The 20,097-nt window shown below is 39.0% G+C and overlaps 1 protein-coding gene and 1 long non-coding RNA gene across 2 annotated transcripts in view; both read left to right on the top strand.

Moving 5' to 3' along the window:
- Positions 1-9,282, top strand: part of LACTB2 (lactamase beta 2) — a 29,129-nt gene extending 19,847 nt beyond the window's left edge. The window contains exons 4-7 of the mRNA XM_047074022.1: positions 1,553-1,731; positions 4,032-4,180; positions 7,981-8,062; positions 8,676-9,282. Of these exons, the coding sequence (XP_046929978.1) occupies positions 1,553-1,731; positions 4,032-4,180; positions 7,981-8,062; positions 8,676-8,719 (454 nt within the window). The 3' untranslated portion in view covers positions 8,720-9,282. The remainder of the gene's footprint in view (positions 1-1,552; positions 1,732-4,031; positions 4,181-7,980; positions 8,063-8,675) is intronic.
- Positions 9,283-13,487: 4,205 nt separating this feature from the next.
- Positions 13,488-19,855, top strand: LOC124507706 (uncharacterized). The gene is made up of 3 exons (XR_006961110.1): positions 13,488-13,936; positions 17,299-17,533; positions 19,321-19,855. It is a non-coding gene; the product is annotated as an uncharacterized LOC124507706 (long non-coding RNA).
- The last annotated feature ends 242 nt before the right edge of the window (positions 19,856-20,097 follow it).

Below are 20,097 nucleotides of genomic sequence, written 5' to 3'. Positions count from 1 at the left end.
CATGCCACCAGCATTATCCCAGCCTTCTGGGCGCTTCCGTGCTTACCGATGGGTCTGTGGCTGTGGCTCCCGTGGCCCTGAAATTTCCAGGTCTTCCTCAGTCTGGATGGCTGTGTGGAAAAGGTGCTTGGTGATAAGGCCAAATGGAGACAGGGCAGGGGGAGAGCTTACCCAACTGTGAGGGGTCTGTAGGCGGAGGGAGGTCAAGGATCTGCTTCGTGGCACATTCAGCAAAGTTGATGTTAGGGGCTGGCCCAGGGCCACGCGCTCTCATCAGGGCAGTGCGGGGTGCCGGAGTACAGCTGCCTGTGTGTCTCCGGGGTCCAAACGCCAGGCCAGACACGCACCCGCAGGCTCCCAGAACCACACCAGCCACCTCGTCCTGAGGCCCACCGCGCATGGCCTGAAAGACCGGGGTGCGACGCCAAGTAGACTTCGCAGCCTGCACCAGCAACAAAGCAAAGCATGAAAAGAACCACGCTTTGCTCTCTCTTTTTTTTTTATCACTTGACCGTATATCCTGCGGATTACTCAATATCAGTTCATAGAGAGTTTCATCATTTTTTTTGATGGCTGCTGCATATATTCCATTGTGTGGATGTACCACAATGTGACCACAGTGTCCTATGGATGGGTATGGGGTTGTTCCTAATACTTTGTTTTTATAAATAGCGTGATGAATAACTTGTATATATTTTTTGTTTTTGTGAAGGTATATCTTCAGGGTAAACTTCTAGCAGTGGGAGCGATGGGTCAAAGGGTTATGTAATTTTGCTAGAAAATGCCAAATTCCCTTCATTGTGGGCTTTACCGTTTTGCTCTCCCACCAGCAACTCACGAAAGTGCTTTTTTCTCATAGTCTTGCCATAAAGTATATTGTAAAATAAACATATGCAAAGGAAATTGAAAAAAAAAATTGTTTTTAAATAATAAAAGCACTGTCTTTGAGTAGTGCAATGATTGTGAATTGTTGTCTCCTTTAAGTATTTTCCTTTCTCTTTTCAAAATTTGTTGTAATCAGTGCATGCTTATTATTGAGAAAAAGGTGGGAAAGTATTGAGTTTGCACTTCAGAATGAGAAATTTGATTTAAAGGAGAGAATTTTCTGGTGATAATTTTCAATGGGCCACAAGAAAAAAAGGACTTTTTTTTGTTTTTTGGTTTTTTTCCCAAGGCGCCTGGGTGGCTCAGCTGGTTAAGCCTCCAACTTCGGCTCAGCTCACAATCTCGTGGTTCATGAGTTCGAGCCCCACATTGGACTCTGTGCAGACAGCTCAGAGCCTGGAGCTGCTTCAGATTCTGTATCTCCCTCTCTCTCTGCCCCTTCCCCACTCGTGCTCGCTCGTGCACTCTCTCTCGCGCGTGCTCTCTCTCTCGCTCCCTCTCAAAAATAAAAACATTTTTAAAAAATTTTTAAAGGAGCTTTCTAACAGGTTAACATCATTTATTTGTGTCTTACTGAGATGAGGACAGAGAATAATTTACTTCTCAAAATTTCTTCTAAGCCTAAGAGTCTATAATTGTTACTATTTCTTCTTTATCTTTTAACTAGAGTTATACACACACCTGGCCACACTGATGATCATATGGCTCTACTTTTAGAAGAGGAAAATGCTCTCTTTTCTGGAGATTGCATCCTAGGAGAAGGAACAACTGTATTTGAGGACCTTTATGATTATATGAACTCCCTAAAAGAACTGTTGAAAGTCAAAGCTGATATTATATATCCAGGTGGGTAGTTTCTTACATGTAGCGATCCACGTGTGTGACATGATGGAGAAGGTTCATTTTGGTTTGTCTGTATGTGTATTTATGTTTTCAGGGCTTGAAGAGATAGACAGTGCTTCTTTAAATCACCCCCCCCCAGGTCTTATCAAGCCATGCAATTAAAAAGGCTGAGAGTAATATTAATAACTTTATATAAAGATATAAGGGTTATTTTTTAATATCTACACAGCTATTAATAGAACTGTTAAACAAAGGAAATAAATTTACATTTTCATTCCACAAACTGTCTTCACTTCTGTCAATTTGATTTCTGTTGTAGACTGCATTTTAGCAGTGAACTCTGAGCTCTAGTTTCTTTAACTCACACTATTGAAATATCAGTAGCTTCCATGTCAACTGTAAAATTGTGTATTCATTTCACTTCTCCAGAAAAAGAAGCCTGTTTTAGTATCTCAGCTGTCATGGCATTGCTCTTCAATATGAACCTCCCTTTTATCCTAAAAGTGAAGAAAGACATAGGACTGGACAAGAGGGCCCAGAAGGAAAAAGAAACGAGGTTACCTAATTGTTTAAGTCCTTCCAACTTGTTCCTAACCAGAGAGCCATGGAGAGACTTGTAATTACAGTGTCTTCAATCCCCTTATATTCTTTCATGAGTTTCTACTGCTGAGGGGATAGGAAACATAGTGGAGCTGGGCATTTGGATTTATTATGACCTAAGAGGAATGGAAGCTGACAGCTGTTTTTAAAGAGAAGAGAGCACATGTTTGATGTACTCACATTGGAGTAAAACTAATGAGAGGCTGCCTTGGTAAAGGTTCTTAGAGTGTTTGCTTTAGTGACTCCAGTGAACTGGCCTACTGGCATAGCAGGAACTTAAAATACGTTCTGTAACCATAGCTACTATATATTAAGGCCTGCTACCTCTCAGGTACTGTGCAGGGACCTTTACAGTGTTGTCCTCACAAAAACCCAGTGAAGCAGGTTGTGGGATCTTCATTGCATGGCTGAAGAAACAAGCTCAGGGATTCAGACTTCTGATGGCCACGCAACTAGTAAGTGATAGTCAATATTCCAACCAAAGCCCATGCTCTGTATATGGTAACAGGTTAGTCTGCTGAATTTGTTCTCAAGTATTTTAAACATCCCTCTTGCAGACTTGGGTCATACATAATTTGCACTATCTGAAAGAGCAACTAAATTTCAATATGACTTAGGGGCACCTGGGTGGCTCATTCAGGTAAGCATCTGGCTCTTGGTTTCATCTCAGTTCGAGCCCCACGTCCAAGCTCTGCGCCAATAGCATGGAGCCGGCTTGGATTCTCTGCCCTCCCCCGACTCGTGCTCTCTCTTTCTCAAAATAAATAAATGTTAAAAAAAAAAAAAAAAAAAAAACTTTAAAAATTTTACTATAACTTAATCGGGGTTGTCAGCATTTCTGAATGACTAGCCTATACATAAGATGCTTAAAGTTTTACCGTGGTTCTTGTGAATTTTTAATAGATCTTGGTCACTTATATGAAGCTACTTTTTACATTCCTCCTTTCAATCTTTTATAAGTGTGGCATGGTGGGTAAGAGCACAGAGTAATTAAAAGCTCACAAGTCAGAACCCCAGCACCGTCCCCTCCTCACTGTTGAACTGTGGGCAAATTATTTACCCTCCTTACAGTCCCACTTCTGTTATAAAGAAGGTATAAGAGTGCCTACCTCATCGGACTCTTATAACAATAATATATAGAGGGTGGGTGATGGGCATTGAGGAGGGCACCTTTTGGGATGAGCACTGGGTGTTGTATGGAAACCAATTTGACAATAAATTGAGGAGGGCACCTTTTGGGATGAGCACTGGGTGTTGTATGGAAACCAATTTGACAATAAATTTCATATTTAAATATGCATTTAGAGCATATTATGCTCTAAATTATTATGCATTTAGAGCAGTGCCTGGCAGATAATGAGCACACTATAAATAGTACCTATCCTTACTCATGTGCTTACTGTTTTTGTTGTTAATTTTTTTTTTAAGTATATAGTAACATTTCATGCAGATTTTATCTGATATAATACTCTGGTTTTGGCCAGAGTTTGTATGTAATTTTTAAATTTTGTATGTAATTTTTAAAATTTGTATGTAATTTTTAAATCTCTTACACCTGTATCATTTTCCACAAATTCATATTTAGAACACTTAGTATGATTTTTCAGTACATCATGTGCATTATTTTTAAACAGACTGAATTAATTTCAGTTGTACTTAGTGTTTTTTATCTGTTTGAAATAAATATTATAATTCTAATTCAGGACACGGCCCAGTAATCCATAATGCCGAAGATAAAATTCTGGAATACATTTCTCACAGAAATATGCGAGAACAGCAAATTCTTGCATTACTTCAGGATAATTTTGAAAAATCATTTACAACAATGGAGCTGGTAAAAAACATTTACAAGGTAATTTTCATTTATCTTATTTGTACATAGCAACAGTTTTATTAGAATACTCTACACAGGCATACCTGGGTGGCTCAGTCGGTTAAAGCATCAGACTCTTGATTTCAGCTCAGGTCATGATCTCACAGTTTGTGAGTTCAAGCTCCGCATCGGGCTCTGAGCTGACAGAGCAGAGCCTGCCTGGGATTCTGTCTCTCTCTCCCTCTGCCCCTCCCTGCTCTCACTTTATCTCTCTCAAAAATAAATAAATAGATGAAAAAAAAAAAAAAAAGAAGAAGAATCTATGTAATAGAACACATATGGTAGACTTATCACATCCCAGAACAGAATATGTCTGTTAATTTTATAAGTAGTGCGCTTGTATAAATTTGAGATCAACAATCTCAACTTTCTAGAACACAGAAGTTAAACAAAAATGGACACGGGAAACCAAACAAACCATTCTGAACTATCATTAAACCTTATGTACTTCATTCTGTAGGAGAGACCATTACCAACAGCCTATAGCGATTTATGTATTATTGTATCCCTCTTGATTGTTGGTGTCCTAGTCTGTAGCAAGTGAGAAGGGTTATCTGCTAGAGACATAGTGGGATAGCAGGGAGAAGTAGCAATGCCTAACAAGGAAGAAGAAGGAGAAAGTACATGTAACAGAACATGAGTAAATAACTTAGTATATAGAGAAAAGAAACCCTAGCGTCAGTGGCCTCTGAGCATATCACATATAACTACTACCACAACCTGTATAGCCATAAGATACATGGGAGTATAAAGATGAGCTTGAAAAGTACCTGGGCCCAGTTATAATTAGTAAAGAACTGTAACGTTCCATAGGCCTAAGTTATCAAGACAATCACATCATACTCATACTGCTTTGTTTTAAAAAGGAGGGATGAGTGGTTAAAATGGCTAAAGATAAAAAGTGCCACTGGCAAAGCGGTAATATAAATTTTCTTTCTCTGAGAGAGGGGGAGAGAATGCTTATGCATGAGTAAGGGAGGGGTAGAGGGAGAGCCAGACAGAGAATCCTAAGCAGGCTCCACATGTGGAACCCAACTCAGGGCTCAATCCCACGGCCATGAGATCATGATCTGAACTGAAATCAAGAGTCGGATGCTTAACTGCCTGAGCCACCCAGGAGCCCCTGGTAACATAAATATTTAAATTCTGTGAAAGAGTTCATTTCTTCATAATCCTAGAGTATAGCCACTCTAGACTATACATTGGTACACTGGGGTTTTCTCTCCTAACTTAAGTATAGACAGCAGAACTCTTATAACCCTCCCAGATGAGTCATTAAGCAGTTTCCCATACCCTAAAAAATGCTGGTTCTGCATTCAGAGGTATGTTCAGAGGTATACTCACTGTATATATGTGTCAAGTACCTGTTGCATACAGAATAGTACTAGGTATTACACAGAGATGTATTCAGTCAACATTTACTAGATTCCTGTGCCACACAATGGACGAGATACAGAGTTACACAGATGATTAGAGATCCCTGCCCTCAAAGGACTCATAGTTTAGTGAAGACAGACACGTTCAACAGATAGTTGTAATACTAACTCACAATTTTTGAACACATTATTATGTGCTAGATGCTGTACTCCTTGTTTCACACTTATAAATGTAATTTGAGGTCCTTAATTCATATACCTCGAATTCTCAATACATGAAGATACTATTATTCCAATTTAATAGACTTAAAAAACTGGGGCGCCTGAGCGGCTCAGTCAGTTAAGCATCTTAGGCTCAGTTAAGCAACTCAGTCAGTTAAGCAACTTAGGCTCAGGTCATGATTTCATGGTTCGTGGGTTCAAGCCCCGTGTCAGGCTCTGTGCTGACAGCTTGCTCAGAGCCTGGAACCTGCTTCAGATTCTGTGTCTCCTTCCCTCTGTGCCCCTCCCCCACCACACTCTGTCTCTCTCTGTCTCTCAAAAATAAATAAATGTTAAAAAAAAATTTTTTTTTTAAACTGACTCAGAAAGTTTGAGTTAAGTAACTTCCAAAGGTACACCACTAGCAGATGTCACATACTCAAAAGTGAGATGTCAGATACTACTCATATCTTGCTTTTTCTATCACACCAGGCTTCCTCCAAGACCTCTTTATAGTATATCAGAGCATTAAAGAAAGAAGAATAAATTATATCTGATGGAAGATGCACGGTATTAAGGCTTGCCTGGAAAAGCTTTAAAATTTTAATCATTTAATTGAGTCTTAAAGAGTAAGCATTTCCCAAGCCAGAGTATAGGAGAAAAGAAGCCATTCTAGACAGAAGGAAAAACATGCCCTGGGAGTAATAAACCAGCATTGTGTACATTTGAAAACCCACAAAGAAACTGCATATGACTGGAGCACACAATGCATATGGGGATGGGCAGGAAAGGAATCCCAGGGAATGAGGCAGAAAGGCAAGCATGATCAGATCATGGAAGCTTTCACCACCATGCTAAAAAGTTGGGCTTTAGCCAATAAACCTGGGCATAGCCACTCAAGGATCTTGGGAGAGGAGTCACATAATCAGATCTTGAAGATCACAATGCTGGGGGCGCCTGGGTGGATCAGTTGGTTGGGCATCCAACTTCCACTCAGGTCATGATCTTGCAGTTTGTGGGTTCGAGCCCTGCAATGGGCTCTGTGCTGACAGCTCAGAGCCTGGAGCCTGCTTAGGATTCTTTGTCTCCCTCTCTCTCTGCCCCTCCCCTGCTCTCTCTCTCTCTCTTTCTAAAAAATAAACATTGGGGCGCCTGGGTGGCGCAGTCGGTTAAGCGTCCGACTTCAGCCAGGTCACGATCTCGCGGTCCGGGAGTTCGAGCCCCGCGTCAGGCTCTGGGCTGATGGCTCAGAGCCTGGAGCCTGTTTCCCTCTGTGTCTCCCTCTCTCTCTCTGCCCCTCCCCCGTTCATGCTCTGTCTCTCTCTGTCCCAAAAATAAATAAATGTTGAAAAAAAAAATTTTTTTTAATAAAAAATAAACATTTAAAAAAAATTAGAAGATCACAATGGCAGATATGGTAAATGGAGCTTAAGGGAGAGTTGGGGGTTAGAAGTTTATATTTGGGAACATTAATATCTGATACTGCTGTGCCAGGTTGGTTGTGTAAGAAGTGAGTCAACAATACAACTCATTGTTGCATGAATGCTTAGGGGCGCCTGGGTGACTCAGTCAGTTGAGCATCTGACTTCAGCTCAGGTCATGATCTTGCAGTTCATGAGTCCATGCAGAGCTCACTTTGGATCCTCTGTACCCCTCTTTCATTGCCCCTCCCCCCCAAAAAAATTAAATAAACTTTTTTTTTTAATGAGTGTTTTAAGAGAAGTCTAAGGAAATTTTCAGGATGAAAACTAAATGATGGGAGAGGTAGTATAACCAATGGAAACATACAAAGATACTATCATGTAACCTAATAAATAAACCATAGGGCCAATGGATCTGTGGCATCATCAAAACTATCTAGAATATTTTTTATAGTTATTTATTTATTCATTCATTCATAAAATGTGGAGTTCCTACTCTGTGCCATTATGCTAAGCACTGGGTATTCAGTGATGAACAAAACTGACACTATTAACTGTCTAGACTGTTCAGTCTATTTGATCTACAGGTATATAGATAGAAATACAGTGGCCTAAAGCAAGACATGTACAAGGTGAAATCATTTTGATTATTCCTCTATAAAAATGTATTTAAGTTAAAATTTTTCCCTTTTGATGCATTTTTTCTTCAATAGTTTCAAAACGATTTACTTCTTTTTTAAAAAGGAAATATTTTCTTTCAAAGCTCTTGTCTTTCTTTTAGACTGTTCCTGAGCATTTATATAAGATGGCTGAACATAATGTCTTGCTTCATTTAATAAAATTAGAAAAAGAAGGAAAAATCTGTAAGTATACTTCCAAACTTCACTTCTTTTATTACCAGCATCTAAAATATTTTCTTACAAGTCCTTCCTTGAACGTCACTGTAAGATGGAGAAACACACTAGGAAGGGTTAATAGTGAAAGGCCAGTGGACCACAAGTTGGAACCTAAAGTTCCCACAGGAATTAGAATTTTGCTTAGGGGTTGCAGTTCTTACCCACCAGAACTATAATCAAAGGCGTGTAATGGAAAGATAGTTTCTCCTCTCCCAACCACAAGACCACAAAGAATTTCACATGTAGAAGGCTTGGGAACAGCCAAATGTTTTAGCAGTAGTAAAGGTAGTAACACAAAGATATTAAAGCAGTCAATCTGTCTTTACTAGTTTTAGGTTAATTCATCAAATTAATATTTCTAGAAGTTTAATCCTTAAAATCAAGCCGCTTAAAGCTCGAATTTTGTGTAGAAGCCTCAACAATGCTTTTATATGTCCAAAAATAAAAAAAATACCCACTTTATATTGAGCAATAAAATTATTTTAGGAATGAATGCCTTTACTAGCCACAAAATAACTTAAAATCCATTAAATTTGCTTATCTTTTGTTAAATTTTTACTCTCTAATTTTCTTTCCACAGTTAGCAACATGGATCCTGACAAGAAATGGAAAGCTAATCTTTAGTTGCAGATTAATGAAAGCTTGTGCTGGTTTGTTTTTAGAGAATGGTGTGATTTTCTTAACTATTATTTATACGAAAGACAGGGTATAGAACGTTGAAAATAACCCTAGATATACTTTAAAATATTGTCATATTTTCTTCTAAAATAAGTATTACATTTTACATTTTACATGTTACTTATCTAACCTGAGTCGTATAACATTTTATCAAAAATTCAGAATCCAACAATTTATCCATGTTCAACAGATTCAATAAAATGGCTACTTTAAAAATAATAGAATTTGTGTAATTTAAAACTGAATATTATTCTTGGAGATTAGTTATCTATTACAAATGGCCAATAATAATACTATTTTCTCCAGCTGCTGCAGTTAACAGCACAGATTTCTACATAATCCTTCTTTATGTCTGTAGATAACAGCTTTGTTTTCATGCTTCTATCGATTATGATTTTATTTTAGTTCTATAGCCCTGTATCTTGTATATTTTCTTATAATGGTATCCCACAATAATTTATGAACATCAACATTGCATAATGCCAATTAAAGTCATTATATAATAATTATTTCTGTAGTCCATTACTACAACCAACATACTTTTTCAAGTTTAGTTTTTAGTATGTAGTCATCAGCATATATATGAATTATATACCAAAAGTTGTTTTTTAATTAATTAGAGGATTTATAAGACAGGGCATTTTTTTATATAAGTAGTGTTCTTGAATAGGGGTTAAGTTCTCAGGGCAGCTCTCCAGTGCTTATTTAACCCACAAGGTTGCCAAACTACAATACTAAAATGAGCTCAGAATCCTGAGAAATGGCCCTTTTAAAATTCTTTCCTAAAGGTAAGACTACAAAATTTTTTTAAGCTTTTTTTGATATCCTCACCTCTTTCTGCTCCTTTTCCCAAGGTCCCCAGCATGTTCATACTATTCTAAACACTTATTCTCATGCTTTAGAGACCTCTTGTGTTCCTGAAACCATTTCACATTACAAAATAACTGTGAACTCAACAATAACAAAAATAAACAACTCCATTCAAAAATGGGCAAAGGACTTAAATAGACATTTCTCCAAAGAAGATATACAAATGGCCAATAAGCACAGGAAAATATGCTGAACATCACTAATCACGGCAGAAATGAAAATTAAAACCACAATGATATACCACTTCATCCCTATTAGAATGGCTATTATCAAAAAAAATAATAATATAAGTATTGGGGAGGATGTGGAGAAATTGGAACCCTCGGGCATCACTGGTGGAATGTAAAATGGTGCAGCTGCTATGGAAAACATTGTGGTGACTCCTCCAAAGTTAAACATAGAATTACCATACAATTCAACAATTCCACTTCTGGTATATACCCAAAAGAATTGAAAGCAAAGACTTGAATAGATATTTACATGCCCAGGTTCATGAAGGCAGTGTTATTCAAAATAGCCAGAGGTGGAGGCAACCCAAGTGTCTATTTAAGGATGAATGGGTAACTAAAATGGTGTATATACAGACAATGGACTATGATTCAGCCTTAAAAAGGAAGGAGATAGTGGCGCCTGGGTGGCTCAGTCGGTTAAGCGTCCGACTTCGGCTCAGGTCATGATCTCACAGTCTGTGGGTTCGAGCCCCACGTCGGGCTCTGTGTGGACAGCTCAGAGCCTGGAGCCTGTTTCGGATTCTGTGTCTCCCTCTTTCTCTGACCCTCCCTGTTCATGCTCTCTCTCTCTCTCTCTGTCTCAAAAATAAATAAATGTTAAAAAAAAAAAATTAAAAAAAAAAAAGGAAGGAGATTCTGACACATGCGACAATATGGGTGAAACTTGAAGACATTATTCTAAGTGATATCAGCCAGTAAAAAGGGACAAATACTATATGATTCCACTTATTTGAGATACCTAGTGTAGTCCAATTGATAAGAGACAGAAAATAGAATGAATGGTAGGGGTGCCTGGGTGGTTGAGTCGGTTGAGCCTCTGACTTTGGCTCAGGTCATGATCTCAGTCTGTGAGTTCGAGCCCCGCATCGGGCTCTGTGCTGACAGCTCGGAGCCCGGAGCCTGTTTCAGATTCTGTGTCTCCCTCTCTCTCTGACCCTCCCCCGTTCGTGCTCTGTCTCTCTCTGTCTCAAAAATAAATAAACGTTAAAAAAATTTTTTTTTTTAAAAAGAATGAATGGTAGATGCCAGAGACTGGGAGAGACAGAGAAATGGGGCATAAGTGTTTGGTGGGTAAGGAATTCAATTTGGGAAGATGAAAAAGTTCTGGAAATAGATGATTGTGATCATGATTGTACATAAATCATGAATGTATTTAATGCCACTGAACAGTATACTTAAAAATTGTTAAAAAAAAAAATGGGGGCTCCTGGGTGGCTCAGTCAGCTAGGGCATCCGACTTCAGCTCAGGTCATGATCTCATGGTTCGTGAGTTCAGGCCCCGCGTCGGGCTCTGTGCTGACAGCTCAAGCCTGGAGCCTGCTTCGGATTCTGTGTCTCCCTCTCTCTCTGCCCCTCCCCTCAGCCATGCTTCGCACAGGCTGGAATATGCATAATTTAGGAATTAGAAAGTTAATCATATGGGAATGCGAGCTGGTGCAGCCACTCTGGAAAACGTATGGAGGTTCCTCAAAAAACTAAAAATAGAACTCCCCTACGACCCAGCAATTGCACTACTAGGCATTTATCCAATGTGATGCTCTGTATCACTCTGTCTCTCAAAAATGAATAAACATTTTAAAAACTTTTTAAAAATGGTAAAAAATGGCTATAAATATTTTCCCCAACACCACCACCAAAAAAGAAAAAAAATCTGTATTCCCATTCCCTAAGTATAGCAGATACCAGCAAAATTTAGACAAGAAGTCTGATTATGTGTGTATGTGAATGTTTAGTTTACCTCTTAATTTGCATGTCCTCCATTCTTTCCAATCTCTTTGAATAAAACAGCAGTTGATCAAACCAGAAAACCCAATAGTTATTTTTGATATGCCCCATCCCTCATATCATATCCAGTTCTTCATCAAGTACATACTGACTGTTCCAGCTCTGGAACTTGTCTCTGCCTCTTACTCCACCAATAGTCCTTAGCCCAGGCCGTCACCATTTTTTGCTTGGACAACTGCCATAGCCTATAACTCTGGTCTCCCTACTTCTGTTCTTGGAGGGAGTGAGGGGACAGGGATGAGAAGGGCATTCTGAACTGAAGAAATCTGCGCAAAGCCATGTAATCATGGTCTTTTTTAAGTACCATGGCACCACTGCAAGTGGACCTATTGGAGGAGGGGTGATAATGGAAGGCCCTTCAACTTCCTGATTTTTCAGTCTAAGCAACTGACCTTTAACAAAAACAATGGCATTCATTAAATATCAGCTTTGTGCTGGGTACTGGATCAGGCACTGGGGACACAAAGGTGAACAAAACAGCATCTCTGCTCTCAAAAGAAGCTTATATTCTAGTTGTGGAGACACATAGTTACAATATGCAGTACATGAAATTTGGTTGGGTTATAGAAAGCTTAGAGGATGGGGCACCTGGGTGGCTCAGTCGGTTGAACCCACTAGGTTTCGGCTCAGGTCATGAATTTGAGCTCCACACTCCAAGCTCCTGCTTGGGATTCTCTTTCTCCCTCCCCCTCTCCCTCTCCTCTGCCCCTCCCTGCCTCTCTCTTTCTCTCTCAAAATAAGTAAACTTTAAAAATTTAAAAAAAAAAAAAAGCTTAGAGGAGCCTGAGCCCAGTCTTCAAAGATGAGTAAGTGGTATCCAGGTAAAGAAGTTAGAAATGTTTACATTTTTTTTTTAAATTTTTTTGAGAGAAGAGAGAGAGTGTGCAGGGCAGAGACAGGGAGACAGAATCTGAAGCAGACCCCAGGCTCCAAGCTGTCAGCACACAGCCCAACATGGGGCTTGAACCCATGAACCATGAGATCATGACCTGAGCCAAAGTTGGACACTCAACTGACTGAGCCACCCAGGCACCCCTAGAAGTTAGAGATGTTTAGGAGATGAGAAGAATTGTTCCAGTTGGAAGAAATAGTGTATGCACATAAACAGATATGGCAGAGTATCACATGGTTGGAGAACTAAGTATAATGTTTGTGGGTTGAGGTCTTAGAGACAAAAAGAATCAAGGGAACATAGAAATTTCACAGGAACCAATGTATTGTCATCCAGCCATGCTTCGCACAGGCTGGAATATGCATAATTTAGGAATTAGAAAGTTAATCATATGGGAATGCGAGCTGGTGCAGCCACTCTGGAAAACGTATGGAGGTTCCTCAAAAAACTAAAAATAGAACTCCCCTACAACCCAGCAATTGCACTACTAGGCATTTACCCAAGGGATACAGGTGTGCTGTTTTGAAGGGACACATGCACCCCCATGTTTATAGTAGCACTATCAACAATAGCCAAAGGATGGAAATCTTGCCATTTGCAACTACGTGGATGGAACTGGAGGGTATTATGCTAAGTGACATTAGTCAGAGAAAGAAAAATCATATGACTTCACTCATATGAGGACTTTAAGAGACAAAACAGATGAACATAAGGGAAGGGAAGCAAAAATAATATAAAAACATGGAGGGGGACAAAGCAGAAGAGACTCTTAAATATGAAGAACAAACAGAGGGTTACTGGAGGGGTTGTTGGGTGGGGGGCTAAATGGGTAAGGGGCACGAAGGAATCTACTGAAATCATTGTTGCACTATATGCTAACTAATTTGGATGTAAATTAAAAAAAATTAAATTAAAAAAAATTTTTTTACAGTTAATCATAGTCTAGAGCAGTTGTAGTATTATTTTGTTGTCTTCCCAACAGCAAGAGTTGGTTCCCAACCATTGTGATTTCATTCCTCTTTGTTTGTCATAGCCAATTACTATACCCTCCTTTCAATATACCCTTTCAGTAGTTTTGAATTACTCACAGCTTCTGCTTAAACACATTTTCTGTTTACTCAAGGATGTGCATTCTCCTTGTCATCACTTTTGCCTTTCTCTGTATATCTTCAACTTCTGTTTCACAACAACTGAGTAGACCTGTACATGTCTCAGATGCAGATCTCCTCCTAGAAGAGGACCTGCTTGGTGTAATTAACCTTCAGTGTCCCTGTTCAAGAGTGCTTTCCTGCCATCCCATCTTTTATATTACTGACCAGCCTTTATGTAACTACTCTAGACCAATCATCTGGGACCAGAAGGGAACCCCATTCAACAGTGGACTGGGTAAGGATTCTGAGATTGGCCTTTTCAGTACAGTGAGAAGAAAAAGAGCAGCAGAAGGGGTCTCAAAGGTAGTAGAAGACAGGGTATAAGAAGTATTTAAGAAAAGGAATAGCACTTAGAAACTACTAGATCTTGAAAGAGGGGGATCAAGTAGAAAAGGAGAAGTCTAGTAGAGATCTAGATTTCTGGCTTGGGCAGCTGGGTAGATGTTGACCTGATAACCAGGATGAGAAAATACAGGAAATAGAGAAGGTAGAATGGGTTAAGGAAGGAAAGATGCATTGTACTATAGATGAGTTGGAAGTACCAAGGAACGTACAGAGGGAGATACCTAGGAGGCACTTAGGTCTATGGAACTGGAGCCGAATAGGCAAGATCTATTTTGCTGCACGTGACAGAAACTTATTTTCAAGTAGCTTAAGCAAAAGGGGAAGTTGGTTGGCACATGTAACCAACCTAAGAAGGATAAGGGTGGAGCCAGGCTTGTGAACAAGAATAAAGATATGGATCCCATCAATACAACCCCAAACCTCTCACCTCTATTTCCTTTTATGCGGATCAGACTGGCTTCTTCACAAGGCAGGAGACATGGCTACAGGCCTCTCTGGGCTCATATCCTAACCGCTCCATAACCAGCAAGCAAAACTGATGCTTTCAGGTTCTGTTTGAAAAAATCCTAGGGGAAGGGCTCTGTGACTTACACTGGCTCATTACCCATTCCTTAGGCCAGTCTCAGCTGTACAGGACATAAGGTACTGTAATTTGGCCCAGGTTTGGTCACATGCCTACCCCTGTAGCCAGAGTGGATGAGGTCTGTCCTCAGATAAAGAAGAGTCAAAGGAAGATTCTAGAGCAATATGGATTCCTTACTGAATTGTTTTCCTTTCCTTCCAGTGTATGATAAAACAGTTCCCTGCAGTAGCTCACAGAATGTCCGGACCAACTCTATGCAAACTGAACCTTTCCTGTGTATTTCTGTGAGAGTTTTTGAGTGTTTTTAAGTTATTTGGGAGTATCTTCACGTCCCCAATTGTCACTTCAAGAAAAAGTAAAATTGGCTAGTAGCAGGGAAGCTAAAATCCTAGAGAAAACGAGAAAAGATTCAAGTACAGGTGTTTCTTCAACCTGCCAGGACGATACATTAGCACCACCTCCCTTGCAAATCACTCTGTGCTTACCAGAGCGTGGACCGGCGTGAGACACGCTACGAACTTCCAGGCATTGTTGTACCGGGAAAATGCACCATTATCGGTCTTTTCCCCCATTCCGTTGGGCGGGGGAGGGGGGGGGAGGCAGGGTGCTTGAACGGAGACTTCATTTTGATAGAAGAAAAAGGTTCAATATTTGAAACATTGATTGTGAAAGTCTTACTTCCAACCTCCATGGAGCTGGGCCTTCTGAAACATTTGGAATTAAAGTGGAGGAGGGATATGTATAGGTGTATTTACTTGCATATGCAGAAAATATCTATGGAAAGATACCAAAAATAGCTTGATCAAGGATAGGGTAATCACTAGGACAGAGGTGTTTTACCAGCCAAAAAAAAAAAAAAAAAGTCAGTAGTATTAAATACTCTTATGTACTGTTTATGCTTATTTTACCCATTATTGGATTATATAACATTAAATCCTCAACAATATTACCATATTGTTACTGCATATTACCAATTTTATCCTGAAAGATTGCACATAAATGCTAAAATTCTGAATCCCCAAGAAATCCACATTAAAATCCATTAACATTATAGGCAGTTTTAAAAAACAGTAAGCATTATTCTTTGAGAATGTAATTCTATTTAGTACCATTTGTGGCAGATTTACTACATGTTTATTGCTACTCCTTTCCAAGACCCAATAAAAAATAATACATACTAAGTATACAGAGTTATAAATTAAAAAAATAATAGTAAAACGTATAAACCTGAGAAGACACAATGCAAGACGGGACCGCATAGATTACAACCAAATTTTGCAAGACTACAGATAGAGCTAGGGCAGGGATAAAACTATATCCTGAAATTGCTGTAGGAAGGAAGAGAGCCAAGTCACCCTAACAACCCTTTCAGAAGATTAGGACTTACAGGCACCAGGTGCTACAGAAGGTGGGGGCAGTGCTCTGTTCTAAAAGTGGGATTGTTGAAAGCTTATATGTGCAACATACCCGAGTGATACACAGCCAGGCAACAGCTGCCCCAAAAAAGAAACCAAAGTTTATTCTTAGAAGTGGAAGGCCAGAAAAAAAAATTAAGTGAAAGAACAGTAAACTCCCATTCCCCTTTCCTTACCTGTCCCCAGAACAATGGCTTCCAAGGAGATGAATGTTAGATAGAATATTGGGAATTTCATCTCTAGAGAAAGTGAATGGTAGAGACAAAAAAAAGAAAAAAGAACTTTACATAAATTTGTATAGGAGTTCTCCAACAGATTAGTTATATCTCCCTACAGGGAAGCCCACCCACACATACATACAGTTCCCAATCAATATCTCTTAATATAAACAGAAATCCAAAGTTCATAAGAAATGAAAGAACAAAATAAGCAGGGATAGGGAAAAAAAGAGTATACAAAAAAATATTTTAATTATTAGTGTTCTTAGATAAGGGAAGGTATTATAATTTGTAAAACAAGAACAGGATGCTGTGAAACACAGCTCTAGGAAAAAGCCTGATTAAGTAAAGATATAACCAAAATAAATAGAAATTTTGGAAAACAAAACAAAGATGGAAAACAGAAGGGAAAAGATAGAAGATTTTGGGAGAACACTGGGAGGTACAATATCAAAGTAATTGGGGTTCCAGAAAAAAAGGACTGAAATTGGGCAGAAACTATCAAAGGAGAAGTACAAAAAAATGTCCTAGAACTGAAGGACATGAGTCTTTCAGTTGAAAGGGTCTACTAATGCCCAGCAATACAGGGGCGCCTGGGTGGCGCAGTCGGTTAAGCATCCGACTTCAGCCAGGTCACGATCTCGCGGTCTGTGAGTTCGAGCCCCGCGTCGGGCTCTGGGCTGATGGCTCGGAGCCTGGAGCCTGTTTCCGATTCTGTGTCTCCCTCTCTCTCTGACCCTCCCCCGTTCATGCTCTGTCTCTCTCTGTCCCAAAAATAAATAAACGTTGAAAAAAAAAAAAAAAAAAGAAAGGGTCTACTAATGCCCAGCAATACAAAAAAGATAAAACAACCCACACTAAGTCATAACATTATAAGATTTCTGAGCATAACATTATAAAATTTCAGGGGCTAAGGAGGAGATCTTAAAAGATTCTGGGTTGTGGGTATGGTAGTAGGATTGGGGATTTGGAATCACTTGGAAGGGAACATGAATCGAAACGGCACAGTTTTTTTGTTTTTGTTTTTGTTTTTCAGTGTGTATTAGGACATAATGCCTTCAATAATCTGAGGGAGAAATGATTTGTCCTAGAAGTTTATAACCAACCAAGCTATCAGCCATGTGTGAATGCAAGGACTCAAAAAGTTTATGTCTGCCATGCACCTCTCAGGAACTGCTGGATAATGTACTCCAGAAGAACAAGAAAAAGGCATACAACTGATATAGTAAATCCAAAATAGAAAAACGTCAAAAGTACATTCTAAGGCAAAGGTGTGCCTAAACCCTGCTCTAGATTTATTTATCTTATTTATTTATTTATTTATTTATTTATTTATTTATTTCGGGGCAGGAGGAGGTAGGGGCTTCAAAAAGAGATCTCCAGAGGGGAAACTGATTGATTATCTGGTACTCCTGAGCCTTTGGGAGGAAAAATCTGTGGTGGTCCTACAACAGCACTAGCTGAACAACTGAAACAATGATCAGTAAATAGAAAACTATACTGGTGGGGGAAAAAATGAGGCACGCACTGATTCCAAAAAACACAAGCTACACAAGGAAGGAATAATTATGAAATAGTTTTGGTCTCTGCAATTCTACCTAGGCAATAATGTAAACACTGACTAAAAATTGTGTTAAGGGGGCACCTGGGTGGCTCAGTCAGTTAAGCATCTGACTCTTGATTTCGGCTCAGGTCATGATCTCTTGGTTCCTGGGATCGAGCCTTGTGTTGGGTTCCATGCTGACAGCATAAGGCCTGCTTGAGATTCTCTCTTTCCCTCTCTCTGCCTTTCTCCTATTCATGCTCACTTGCTCTTTCTCTCTCCCTCTCCCTCCCTCCCTCTCTCTCTCAAAATGAGTAAATAAACTTTTCTTTAATGTGGTATAAGGATAATAGAGAAAGGAAATAAGAGGTTGTGAGTGCTGAATCATCACCTATGATAATAAAAAGTCAATAAAGTCTAAAATTGATAAATCAGGAAATAAAAGGGTTAGAATTTCATTAATGCCAGAAAAGGCATCTTAAAAAAAGGAAGAGATTGGGAAAGGGTTTTCCTGTTGGCACTATTTGATTTTTAAATAAACTTTTAAATATTTTAAAAATATTTTAAATAAAAAATTTTTAAAGAAATTTTTAAATAAATGTGATATAAACTAAACATTTTAATGTCAAAATAGTGATAGCATGCAATGGGTAAGTTCCAACTCTTTTAGTCCGGTGGAGCAAGCACTTTTGTCATAGAATTTGCTCTTGCAAAAATCTTCAGGAATTGTAAACAATATGAGACACATGCTTATTTACTGTTCTCTTAGCCCAAAGGGTAAGAATCTTCCAAGTTCATAATCCTTAATGGATACAAATCTCAAGCATAAAGATTCCCCTAAGAGGAAATCCTATACCTAGTATCTAGACTGTAGGACCTGGAGAATGAAGGTGAACTGGACGTCCATGGCCTTTAAAGTTTCACTGCAGTATGAAACCATCTAAAGATAACTAGACCTGAGGTTACCCGAAGCCAGCAGAGTGCTATTTATAGCTGTATGTAGATCCCAACTTTGTATTCCAATCATAACACAGTACAGTACTAAAGATCTAACATAGTTCAAGTTTCTCCCATTGAGATCTAAACTGAATTTAGGATTCAGTAACTAGCCAATGTAAAGAGAAAAAGATTTTGCCTCTATCTCTCAACAAATACTTTCTCTGTAGTTGGTTAAGTTACCCACTACAGAATTTGCAGGCAAGCTAACACTAAAATGACAGATTTCCTCACTTACGTTTACTAGCGTTTTTAAGAACTTTGGCCCCATAGAAGCACTCCTCTGAAGAAAATAGTATTTTTCCAAATCAGAGGTTTCCAAATATAAATTAGGCTGCAGCAATCCAGGCTATAATGAACTTATTTTGTGCATGATTATAATACTACTGTGATATCCTTGGTACTTAAGTTTGGAGGAAAGTACTTCTCTAACAAAAGATCAGTTACTTAGTTTTCCCATGTTTGTCCCCATAATTCCATGAGATTTTAATCCATTCAGTATCCATTTCCTCCTTTTAGGGTGAGACTAACATCTACTCTGGAGCCATATAAAGCAACCTATGCTCTTCATATTTTCCCAAGAGGTGAAGAAAAATTTTTATTAGCAGAAGCTCTCTGGTTTCATACCACAGAAGTCTTCCCAGCATACTTTGTGGAAGTAGATAATCCAGCCTCCTTCTCCTGTTTCAGTTTTCAAAAAAGGTAAAAATGTTTATCAAAAATGGTATATCTCAAAATTTTGTATCTAAACTTGAAACTCCCAGGAATACTCTTAGCCATCTAGTCTCTCAAAATGTGCTCTTGGACCACTTGGATCGCTATCAACTGGGGAGCTGACTACAAATACACATTTCTGGAACCTCCCAGATTTACCAAATCAGAATTTCTAGAGAGGACCAAGGAATATAATTTCTTCTATCAACCCAGATGATTCTTTTCTGATACCAATAGAATTCTAATTTAGCTGGCACAAAAACCAACACTCAGATCAATGGAACAGAATAGAGAACCCAGAAATGGACCCAGAAAAGTATGGCCAACTAATCTTTGACAAAGCAGGAAAGAATATCCGATGGAATAAAGACAGTCTCTTCAGCAAGTGGTGCTGGGAAAACTGGACAGCGACATGCAGAAGAATGAACCTGGACCACTTTCTTACACCATACACAAAAATAAACTCAAAATGGATGAAAGATCTCAATGTAAGACAGGAAGCCATCAAAATCCTCGAGGAGAAAGCAGGCAAAAACCTCTTTGATCTTGCCCGCAGCAACTTCTTACTCAACAAGTCTCTGG

The sequence above is a fragment of the Lynx rufus genome, unplaced genomic scaffold, assembly GCF_022079265.1.
Source record: "Lynx rufus isolate CCGP_SWC_20201006 ecotype Redwood Valley unplaced genomic scaffold, mLynRuf1.p SCAF_12, whole genome shotgun sequence".
Lineage (NCBI taxonomy): Eukaryota > Metazoa > Chordata > Mammalia > Carnivora > Felidae > Lynx > Lynx rufus.
The sequence above is the reverse complement of the archived record's forward strand: the minus strand, read 5'-3'. Positions and strand labels throughout refer to the sequence as shown.